Source organism: Lycorma delicatula, chromosome 1 (genome assembly GCF_047948215.1).
Source record: "Lycorma delicatula isolate Av1 chromosome 1, ASM4794821v1, whole genome shotgun sequence".
NCBI lineage: Eukaryota > Metazoa > Arthropoda > Insecta > Hemiptera > Fulgoridae > Lycorma > Lycorma delicatula.
The window spans coordinates 189,907,463-189,920,210 of record NC_134455.1 but is presented as its reverse complement, the minus strand read 5'-3'; the positions used below and the strand labels follow the sequence as shown (position 1 = coordinate 189,920,210).

General features: G+C 28.4%; 1 protein-coding gene across 8 annotated transcripts in view; it reads right to left on the bottom strand.

Annotated features, from left to right (window-relative positions):
- Window positions 1–290: 290 nt before the first annotated feature.
- LOC142326349 (polyamine-transporting ATPase 13A3-like) overlaps window positions 291–12,748 on the bottom strand; it is a 159,562-nt gene continuing 147,104 nt past the window's right edge. For 7 of the 8 annotated variants that reach the window (XM_075368802.1, XM_075368785.1, XM_075368828.1 and 4 more), the window contains 3 exons: window positions 12,242–12,319; window positions 3,780–3,999; window positions 291–1,863 (listed from right to left, as the gene is read on the bottom strand). In XM_075368802.1, the coding sequence (XP_075224917.1) occupies window positions 779–1,863; window positions 3,780–3,999; window positions 12,242–12,319 (1,383 nt within the window). In that variant the 3' untranslated portion in view covers window positions 291–778. The remainder of the gene's footprint in view (window positions 1,864–3,779; window positions 4,000–12,241; window positions 12,320–12,748) is intronic. The other variant, XM_075368794.1, reaches the window with a different exon arrangement.

The window sequence follows — 12,748 nt, the reverse complement described above, 5'->3', positions numbered from 1 at the left end:
ATTTATTAAATAAGTTCAATAAATAATCATTTCTCATTTTTTAATTAATTGTGATTTTTATAGCACTGAATAAAAATAATGTATGATTCAGGCTAATGGCTTATTCATTTTCAATTGATATTTAGTTTTAAAATGGTCACATAAATTAAAGCTGTTTTTTATACCATTATTTAATGAATAAGTATTTTTTAGTGTAAGGAAAAAATGATTAAAACCCTAATATTAAAAACAGTAATACAATAACAATATTATAAAACAATAATAGGTAATTAATCACTTCATATGTTAAATCCAGTAATATAATTATTTTAATATTTACTGAAACAAAATTAAAAAAATAATAGTTTTATATCCTAGAATATGTAAATTATTAAAAAAAAAAAAAAATATCACAGTTAATAATGATTTAACACACTTTTTTATACAACCTTAATTCTCTTTGCTGTTACTGATTGATTGATACCTTTTAAAAAATGTTTACAATAGTAAGCACAAGGTAACACAAGTAATAAGCAGAAGGTAGTTTCTTATCCTAATAAGAAATATTTTTTTTTATTCTAAGAAACATTTAATCTGAGTGTAATATTCTCAGAAATCTTTTACCGAAAAAAAAAGACAATGTTACCTTAAACATTAATAGTAAAGTTTTTTATTTTCAATTTCATCTTATACAAAATGATGAAATACCAGATTATTTATTACTTTTTAAAGTATTTTATTTAAAATATATGTACAAAATAATATTACAAAATGTCAATTTCTTTCTTTCTCTGAAATTCTAAAATTTTGTGGTGGTATTTACTGAAGTATCGTCTGGACTAAAACCTAAATTATCATGTCCTCCTTCTACAACTGCATGCTCTGCTGATGGATCTGATGTTATTATTTTTTGAGTGGTTTCATCTACAATATCTACCGACTGATCATTATTAATATCAGATGGATTCTCAGAGAGTGGAGGCCACATTTTATTTTGGACTAAATCATGTTCAATGGTCAAATACTGATTTCTAGATTTTTTAGGATCATTGATTAAATGTCTAAACTTTTTGAACATAAGGTATTGAACAACAAAACTTTCAAAAAATACACTGACTATAAAATATACTCCTGCAAGACATAAAACCAAAAGTGGAAAATCAAATTTTTCAGGTATTTGAAGCTCCAAGAAACTAATAATCCAGTCGGCAGGGTAAAGGGTAATGTATGTACAGATTGTAGTCATGCAAAGAATACTTAAAAAGAAAACTCTATTTGTATACATCGGTTCTCGATATGGTTTTCCTTGAGAATATATAAAGGCAATAGTTATATACTGAAACTGTGATATTGAAAACACAGCATAGTTCTCATAACAAGTGTAATAAGTTGGAAGAATATAATGAAATGGTTTAAACCATGGAAACAGATGAATCAAATAATATGAAAGACACTGAAAAATGAAAACGATTATGACTTGAAAAATCATTGATGATAAAGCAATTACAGAAAATATGCTTGTCAATGGTACTTGTGGCACAAGAGGACCTTTATACGCGTGATTGCGCCCAAATGAGAAGGCAAAATTTAGACCCAGGCATAAATCTATGAACAAGAATTCATTAGGGGTCAAATTGCTGTCAATACTGTACAGAATAATAGTTGACAAAAACTCCGTTATACTATAAAGAATCATGAATTTGAAAACGCCAAATGATGTAACAAGTGCTGCTCTACACTCTTTGATAACAAGAGGGACACATGAAATATTTGCAATTTGTGAAGTAAATGGTGATGCTACAGATGATTCAGCTTCTGACAAAGAAATTCCAGTATGAGCAGCTTTCAGTGCTCCACAGTCATTAGCTCCATCACCACACATAGCTGTAAATATAAAGAAACATGATTAATAAATAAATAAATATAAAATAATAATAATAATAAATAAAATAACTATACCATGGAAGACTCTGAGAGATGAATAAGGATGGTGCAGGTATTTTGAATAATGTATGGACTGAAAAAAAGTTTATTGAACAAAAAATGATTTAGTGCATGTATTTCATACACTTATCTATTCTATGCTGTTTTTATGTTCTGAAATCGTAATGCAAATTCATGTTTATTTATTATTTAATAAATTTTTTTGCAGCAAGAGATGTAATTAAATTTAAACTGATAAGGGAAATTTAACTACACTCACTTTCTAAACATATTGTAAAATTATATATTGTGCATTAAATCTTTATTGAAAAAACACCAAAAGATTTTTGTATAGCTTCTTCCTTACATGACTTATTTAGCTACAATGATTGAATATGCTCTATCATGGTAGAGTCAAACATGAAATGTTGATTCTGAACTTTCCACCATGTTATTGAAAAGTATGTATAAGCTGTTAGATATCTGTACATTCCATAAGTATGACCAATAGCCTAAAAATTAGTTAAGGTTTTCTTACATATCAGCTACTACTCAGTTTAGGAAGTAATGAAAAACTATTACTGTGTATTAGCAGTTTTAGATAAACATTTGTGGTACATAGACTACTTCCTTTCCCCCTGAGAAGTAAATACTTCCAACTTTGGTAGTATTCTGTACCTTTCTACTACCAAATTTCATTGATGGTGCTTGGCTAGATAAAAATAACACTTTGGATTTCATACCTCCATTATGTTTTAATCAACTGTTAATAGTCATCAGGATCATATATGACGGGTTGTATGTAATGTAATTATTGTTTTTATTAATATTAATATGACTGTAGATAATGTATTTAATTATCTTGAAAAGAGTTGAGCAAAACACTTTGTTACATATTCAGCAGATGTATATTTACAGAGTAGAAAAAATTAGGTGTATTCAATAAAAAAATTGAATACCGTAATTATCCTAAAAATTATACAAAAATTGAAAATCTAACATTTTCAGTTTTATTACCTGGCTTCATCATGTATGCTACAGCTTTTTGGTTACATCAGTCAATTTTTTTAACAAATTCAAGACCTCAGTTATTGCTGTAATTTAAAAACACAAACTGAATCCAGTTTTTATTTTACAAATAAAATGCTTCTTGTGGTTGTGATGAAATGTAGAATTGAACAAGCCATATTCAAAATTAATTAGTCAAGAATTGCATTAGAATGTGGGTAAAAAGGCTAAATTAGAAAGCTTTTATCAAATGTTAAATAAAGTCTATTATGTAGACTATAAACAAAACTTTGTATTTGCTATTAACTGTTGACAAGTACATAAATGATACAATTACCAAATTATAAAATTACACTTATTACATGAGAACCTATATGTCCCTCTTAATTATTTATTTTTAAGAAATTACAGGAATTACCCAAGTTATATTTATTTTTGGTGATGAGAAAGGTATTTTAAAGTATAAAAAATGCTAATCCTGATTTTGATTTAAATCCAGAAACTTCCAGATAAAACGCAGAAATATTACCATTCCTCTACATAGATCAGCAGAGTGGTATTTAAATGATATATCAACATTATGAATTTATTTTTACATTTATTTCCATACATACCCTTTTTTCAAGTAATAAACCTATAGAATTTTCTGCCTTTATAATTTTTTTTAATGTGTAGCACACTACTTGAGAGAACTCAATGAAATATTTGATTTTAAAAAAAATGTATATATATATATTTTGTTTAAATAGAAGTATTATGCTCTGATTAGAGCCTCGAACTAACTATTTCTATTTATAACATACAGAGTGTAACATGTACTCATAAAGATAATTGTGTGTCAACCCTATCTAAGTAAGACTAACACATACCAACACAATATCCTAGTTGCTGAAGATCCTGAATCAGTTGCTGCTTCTGTTCTGAGCTCATTCGAGCAAATACCGCACCTCTTACACATAATTTTGGTATTAATTCAGGACAGTGCTCTCTAATAATTGCCCAAGAATTACCAGTAATTGCAAATCTATATGAATTGAGAGAAATGATGCTGTTACCAGCCTCACAGTCTGAAGTGATAAAATTTTCTCCCTGTTTAAAAAAAAAGTAAATTATATTGTTAAGTATTTATATTATTTTTAGAAAAAAACAATTTTTCTTAATGTAAGTAATTTTTTTAATTTCTGCCTTTTTTGATATTTCATGAATCTAGTTTAACGATAATTATAAAATATTGATTATCATCATTTGATAATAACCCTTGCAAATCCTTGAAATTATAGTAATTTTTATTTTAGGAAAATACCAAAAAGTAGAAAATGAAATAATTTTAATGTAGTAAGTTTTGGGTAAAATGGTATCCCTTTTTAGTTTTTAAAATACATTTAATCAATTTACTGCCGTGCTGCAATACATCGTTCATCCTTTTTAATGTGTAACTTAGAAAAAATGAATTTAATAACATTTTTTACACAAAATTGTGTAAAAAGTATACAATGTTCATTAACATAATAGGTTCAGATTTACTTTGTGAACTTTAATACAAGTTTAATACAAGCATTTATAAAATACGGCAACCCTTAAATAACTTTTTAACATTTAAAGATAAAAAAGTAATTTAGAAAATGCTCCTACCTCAACAGTATTTATTTTTTGGTATGAGACCTCACATCCCAAGCCCCCAGGAGGTCCTCATGAAGAGGACATATAAAAAATGTCAACTTGAAAGTTTCAGGTTGTGATACAACATTTTAAAGGGCAATGAAAAACAAACATTTTGGTATAAAAACTAGAGGCTACAACAACCCTTATCAAAATGGCAGGGATTTTTTTTTCACAACTGGTAGCTAGTTCAAAAGTGAGCTACACTATCCCTTGAATCAATTTACTATCTCTTAAATAACTACTCATAGTGAAACACTGGAAACATAAAATATTACAAATGTTCCTACCTCAAAACAATATATTTTTTGGTATGAGACCATTACTTTCCGTGTATTGTAGGCTATTTGTGGCCACATATTAAATGGCTTCCAATTTGGTTAAGGTTGTTATAGCCTGAAGTAGTTTTTTACATCACTATTTTGTTTTTCAATGCTTTTTAAAATAATTTGTCACAATCCTAGGAAAGGGTACGATGTCACAATCCTACATTTTTTAGCATTTTTGAGTTACTCCTCTTGAAGGCCCCAAGAATGTTTGGGGTGTGGTGGTCTCATACAAAAAATAGTTTATTTCAAGGTAGGAGCATTTTCAAATTTAATTTTTCTTGTTTCCTATGTTCATTGGTTGAAGATTTATTTAATGGTTGCCTTAATTTATGAGCTACAGTGTATACTACATAGAATTGTTAGCTGTGGTCCCTATATGACAAAAAAGTGAATGAGAAACTATTACGAAAAATGGTCAATATTTTAAAACAAAAAAACATTTAAATCTAGTTTGAAAGCTTCAAGTCTTCCACATTTAGGTCTTCAGAAAGTGGCTGAAGTTATTACTGCTATAAGGATATAAAATTGCCTTACCTTAATATCAGTTACATTAGTTAGTTAGTTATGAATTTATTTTTACATTTATTTCCATACATACCCTTTTTCAAGTAATAAACCTATAGCATTTTCTGCCTTTATAATTTTTATTTATGTACTTGTTAGTTAGTTAGTTTGCAATAGTTATAGCAAATAAACAATAGTGCTATAATGCAATTATAGCCCAACTGAGCTCATAAAGACTGGTTTAGAAGCTATCAATTTTATTATGTTCATAACTGTTGAAACATTTATAAATTTAATCAATACAAGACAGAAAAAGTAATATTAGTTTATTTTAAACATTACCTTAGCTTACTTTTGACCTTTGGTACATATTATTCAAAAGCATCTAATGAACTAGCAATTAATTAACAGAAGACCCATTTAATCAGTTTTTCTCATTGCACTGTGAAACCTTTGAAAAGCTGTAAATGATTTTGCATTTATCTGTAGAATTAAAAAAAAAATGTACATTGTACTTAAATATTATATCTAAGTAATTATTGGTGCTTGCAGATAAATGACATATTCTTATAGATAGAAAAAATAATGTCCTTAGAGCCTTAATTTTTTTTTTAATCCTATTTTTCAAATTTAGAAAAGAATGGTATATTTACTATAAAATGGCAACTACCGCAGCCGAACAATCGTTAATGACAATGCGGTAAAACGTTATTTTATAAAAAAAATAAAAAATGACAAGTACATATATCATGAACGTTTTTATTTATTTAGTAACATACATTTATAAAAAAAATATATAAAAATTTATATTTTTGTTCCTGACAACTAGCCTGACCTAAGTCACAAAAGGCAGTTTTTCGCAAGAGAAGTGAATACGTTTGTTGCAATCAAGATTTACTATTGTTACGCATTATACAAGTGCAGGTAGTATGACTTTCAAAACAAATTTTCCGTGTTACGCACTGTCAATTTAGATTGTTAAATATTTATAATCCCGAAAAAAATCTACGAAAAAGGTTTTTGGTCACTCGATATATCTGGGATAGAAACGATCAGCTACGCGGTTAGTGATAACATAAAACAAGAGTCGAAAATGAAAGGTGAAATAAAGGGTATAGGCCCATGAAGACAATGTCAGCGTATCGAAAAATTGACAACCGCACCAGGGGCTTTTATTAACTAACCGATGTTGTTGGTCAGTATAAATTACCTTGGCCTGATAGATTTCTGGCGTGTTTGTTTGAAGACTGACTTTCTTTCTTTCTTTTTCCTGTTTAGCCTCTGGTAATTACCTTTCAGATAATACTTCAGAGGATGATTGTTTGAGTGTAAATGAAGTGTAGTCTTGTACAGTCTCAGTTTGGCAATTCCTGAGATTTGTGGTTAATTGAAACCTAACACCACCGAAGAACACGATTTAGTATTCAAATCCGTGTTAAAGTAACACAATTTACGAGGACTTGAACGCTGGAACTCTCGACTTCCAAATCAGCCGATTTAGGAAGACGCGTTCACCACTAGGCCAACCCGGTGGGTTTGAAGACCGACTTGGGTTGCGGTAGAACTTACGTCGTAATTATGCGATCGATGATCATTACGCTTGTTGTTTAAATTTGTTCAGATAAAGATGAACAGGCAAACTCACCAATTCAACAAATGGAAATAAATATATTTGAAGACCACTGTCAAGCAGAAGCGAAGGACGATCAAATTAAAACATTGTTGGATGAAAGTCAAACCTAATGAAAAAAATGTATAGTTTATGATGTTCTATATAAGTGTTTAATAAGATAATCAAACAAGAGAGGACAAATTGGCTGTGACGCAAGACATATTTTTATACAGGTTATATTTTAAAATTGTTGGAAAGAAAACTGCAACTACATGAAGAGGATGACAACAAATACAAAATTGTATGTGTTCAAGAGAGAAATTTACGAAGGCAATGAATGAAAGTGGAAAATTATCACTATGAAATAAAAAAATATAACATTCCAAATGCATTATATATATTAAACAAAGCTAAAGAAGTGTTAAAAACCATGATATTTTACATTAAACTAGACAAAACATTCGTATATCTTTGATGTGCAATTTTGATAGTACCGTTAAGGATAATTTAAATCCTTTTAGAGTGCGGCGGCTGTGTTAGTTGTATAAATAGGTAAAATATGCACATTTTCCTTTTTTGTTTACAAAGAAATGGAACGTAATTTTCAAGTAGGTCCATCATAAACACCTGGTCATCCTTCATTTTGTAGTTTACGACACTGTATCTCTAATCTACACGATTCTAATCATGTGAGGCACAACTGAGAAAAAACTTCTATTGCAATTATCACATGGCAGATTTCACTGTATTACTAGTGTGATATTGTATATCGCAATTATAATTTTTCACCACTAATATGGATTTTATATTACGGAGACAATATTACATAAGGTAATTATCATATATTTCACGTCATACTTATCGCACCGCTTAAATGTTCGCATGTCAATGTACTCGTACACAAGTATTGTTAAACTGACCTGGCAGTTAGTGATTAGGATGTTGGATTTTATAATCTGATTGATCATTATTTCCAACTGTAATCATTAGTTAAACATTTGAGTGAGTAACGTGTCTGAGGTCATAATAATAAATAAAATATTATTTAAAATGGAATTTTTATATCAGATGCCATTTGTAAAAGAGTAGTTAGAAAGTATATAGTTAATAAAGTTAGTTTATAAAAAGAACAGTTAATTAGATTTACCATAATACATGCAATAAAACTAAAATTTGGGAATTATTAAGAGAAAAAATACATATGGATATTAATAACTGAACACAGGTAAAGGTGTTATGCCATAGATTTTGTTTTAATATTAAAGATTACAGGATTTATAACAACTTACAGATCTGGGATTTTGGTTGTCTACAAAAAGCTTAATTTTTGACACCAAAAATCTTTTAAACTATTTCTTGCATCTACTGAATAAGTTACAAACTTAAAAAATATAAATTTACTTATTAAAAGCAGACTCAATTTTTTAGAAAAATAATTATTTAATGTAGAGTAATCTTAAACTTTTAATTAAAAATGTAATATTACTTGTTTTGATAATATTTTTACTAAAATTGTCATTCAAAAGAAGACTATAATTGAGTCTTGCTTATCCAACTATAGAGCATAACTTTAGTCACAAGCAGTGTGGAAATGATGATACAGTAGCGTGCAAATTAATCCAAACACAGGACATTTTTTGTTTATTTCTATGTTTTGGCTATACTGTTTGAACAAACCCATTCTTTAAGTTGTCTATGTAATGGATGGTTCTTTAGCGATTTTAATATTATGAATATTGTTTTGTGAAAGTCTATTTCATTTTTTATTATAAAATCAATTTTCATATTTTTTGTTCTTGTCTTAAATACATAATAATGGACATAACTAAGTGTGTGGCGCCAAAATAAAAACTCCAACACAGAATCTGTTATTAGTGAGAAAAAGTAGACTTGATCCAAATTTATCTGCTGTATACTTAAATTGAGAATTAGCAGGCAGTGGAACAGATTACACATGATAATTGTTAGACGCTGACTTCTTGCAGTTGGACAGAAAGCTCATCAGCCAGCTAAAAAGCAGCTTTCAACACCAGCAATGTGCAAAAAAAGGGCTCTTGTGGCCCAAAGCAAACGGACCAAGGAGACTAGAAAAATGTTTTGTTTTCTGATGAATCACATTTTTATGTTCACTGGCAAAGGGTTTTACATGTTAGAAATACATCAGCAGCTTATATCCAACAATCAGTTAAACATCCCAGAAAAATGTTTTGGGGTTGTTTCACATTTCAAGGCCCTTGTTCATTACTTCCACAAGTGGTATCTTAAACCCACTGGGTTGGTCTGGTGGTGAACTCGTCAACACAAATCAGCTGATTTCAAAGTCGAGAGTTCTAAGGTTTAAATCCTATTAAAGGCAGTTAGTTACTTTTGTATGGATTTGCATACTAGATCATGGATATTGTTGTTTTTTGGTGGTTGGGTTTCAATTAACCACATATCTCAGGAACGATCGCCCTGAGACTTTACAAGACTACACTTCATTTACATTCATACATAAAATCCGCATTCATCCTCTGAAATAATACCTTGTGGTGGTTCCAGAGGCTAAACAGAAAAAATTATTATGTTAAAAGTGATAAATAAAACAAGTTTCTGAAGGAAAGGGTTGTGACACAGCTTCAAAAGAAATTTCCACAAGGCAACAGAGTGTTCCAACAAGATTTGTCTCCATGATACTCTTATACTGTCAAAAAAGTGGAAAAATGTTTTGAGGAAGAAACATTGAAGTGCTCCTGTGGCCTGACAACTGCCCAGATGTAAACCCAATTGAAAATCTTTGGGTAGTAGTCAAAAAATGAGTTCCACCACAATAATTGACATCATTAAAACAATAATATTGGTACGGTTTCAAGATGAAGAAATCAGAAAAATTTGTAGTAAACTTGTTAAATCAATGCCAAATCATGTATGTGAAGTGATTAAGAATAGAGGAGGACAAATTAATTACTAGATATTTTTAAACTGTACTGGTATGATTTTTTCTCAAAATAATGTTACTCTTTATTAAATAACATCTGAGTTCAAATTAATTTACATGCACTGTTTATCAACAACACACATTCAAAAATGAATAGAAACTATTTCTATACAAAAAAAAAGTCAAATAGTTTTTACTGCCCCAAATACTGAAGAAACATATAATAATATTTGGATTATTTTTAGTTTTATTTATGAATTATATGCTTGTTAAAAACTATGATAAAACTGATAACAAGTTGTTGGGTTAATAAGCAACCAATTATGAGGATCATGTTATGAAACCAGCACTATGAGAAACATGCAATAAATCTGAATTGAGTACAGATTTAATAATGTCAATATATAACCTATGAAAACAGAATTTAAAATTAAATTAAATTAGCCGTATCACATTATTTATTTATAAAAGTTTTAATTCTAATAAAATATTAGTAAAACTTTATGGTAAATAATTTACTAGTGAATCAGTGAAGTAAAATAAGTTTTGAACAGGTAAAACCTCAAATGAAACACTTTTTTACCACTATCCTTATGTTGTTAAATTCAATTAATTTTTTTGTGGTTGGGGAAATTTGAAAACCGGTAGACATTCTTCAGATACTGATATTTCATCCAACATAGCAAAATTTATGAAAAATTAATTTAGTTAACTGACAATAAAAATTTGAAGATTATAAATGGGAGTAAATTAGAATAAAAAAGGTTAAAAAACTTAATAGATAATCTGTTTTAGATAACTATAACAGAATATTCAATTTTGCGTACCATAATTTTAAATCCACTTCTGAATATGATAAATAGTTCACTGACTGAGAAAGGGTGTCTTTGCTACTTTAATTAAAGTTTTCTTAAACAGTTTCAATAGAGAATTACAAGCCGATTATTATAATAGTCACCTTTTTAACATTATCTGACCTGGCATTTCATTATCAAATGATGGAATCACATTGAAAATAATTTAGTAATAGCAGAATATCAAAGTAACTGTCAAACGTTGTTAACCTAGAGTGCTCTAATAAAATTTATTGAAACCATCATTGGTTCTTTAGATAAATATGAATTTCTTTTAGGAATTTTTCTAAATATCATTTGAAAATGTGAAAATATTGATCATTACACAATTGCAAATATGTTGAGAGGTGTAAAAAATTGTGGGAACTGTAAATAAATTATTGAATACAATATGTTGTATCCTCATCCATTAGTAATTTTTTTCTACAATCTATCAGAAGAATTTTTACATCTCAACCAATAGCTTCATTAACTTTTTGCTCAGTATATTTTTTTGTTTGAAATTTTTTAATGCGAGTACAATTTTAATTAAATAAGTTTTGTAAGCATAGTTGATTGATTTGGAGAAGTTCATATTACTAGCTTCTGGCTATGTGTTGGTGTTGAAGCAGATGTAGTGAGAGTATATAGCATGGGGAAGAAAAGGAAATACAAAGGATGCGGATGCCTTTCTGCTTGCAGGACACCTGTGCGCCATATACATATATAAACATACTTAGTTGAAAGCATGTTTTTGTTTCACCAAACAGAATAGGGGAGAAAATAGATGAGGAAGTATAGCTCCTTTATTTGTGTCTAAAATACTTATTCTAACCTGAATGAATACTATGCTTACAAAACTTAAGCTTACTGATATTGTAGATAACCGTTTGATTTTGTAAATTACTATAAATAATTGCTTATATTTTTTTATTTTTTTTTGGAAGTAATTATATTTTAGCTATTGTATTGACTTGGCACATGCAAATGAAATGTATATGAGTTTGATATAAATAAATAAAAATAAAAGTCAGTTAGCCCATTTTATCACTTGGATCTATTTTACCCAAATATCCCCTAAATATACTCAAAAAACGTAGCGTGAATAAAATGTAATGAATACATTTTTAAAACTACAATAGTAATTGAATGTCGATTTATCAATGAATAATGAACTGTTTATTTTAAATGGAAAAAGTATTAAATTATACATAACATTACAACAGTTAGTCATAGCTTTTTGTAAATTAAATTATTAAAGGAAATCCATGTGTAAAACCAGTCATGTTAAATGATTTTAACTTTTTAATTGAACTCCATTAAAAATAATGATTAAAAGTTCATCCCCAAAAAGTAATAAAATAAATCTTTCTCTTTCTAATATAATAAAATTCAACGTAAAAAAATTGTATGTACGTCATGCATTATGATGAGACATTCAATGTAGCCAAGTAAAACTACAGATGCAAGGCCTAACCTCTTTAGATCGATAGGTATGATGTTTCAATTTGTCAATTCCATCTGACAGAATCCGCCAATAAGCTTCTGTAAAAATCTGAAAAATGATCACTGACTAAGATCAAGTCTTATTTATTGTATTTTTAATGAAAAACTGTTATCAGTAGAATTTAACAGAATATGTAAAATAAATTCAGAGATTCTATTATAAAGGAGGTGCATCACTCATCTTTTGAACTTCATTGATGAACTCCTGAAACTTCTTTAAAGTGAATTTAAAAATATGTATGATATTAATCTTAATTAAACCCTGAATCTCATAATTACATACTGAAGCACAAATTTTGTTTATAGTAATTGATGTAATATGCTGAAGATGAACTTCTTTGTGCAATTTCATTTTATACATTTCTAATCTGGTAGAGATAGTAATAAACATGTCCTTGTTTCTTAATCTAATCTATCATTTAATTTATCAGATTATGTTCATTTACTATTAGAATTATTTGTGTGAAGTCATAAATAT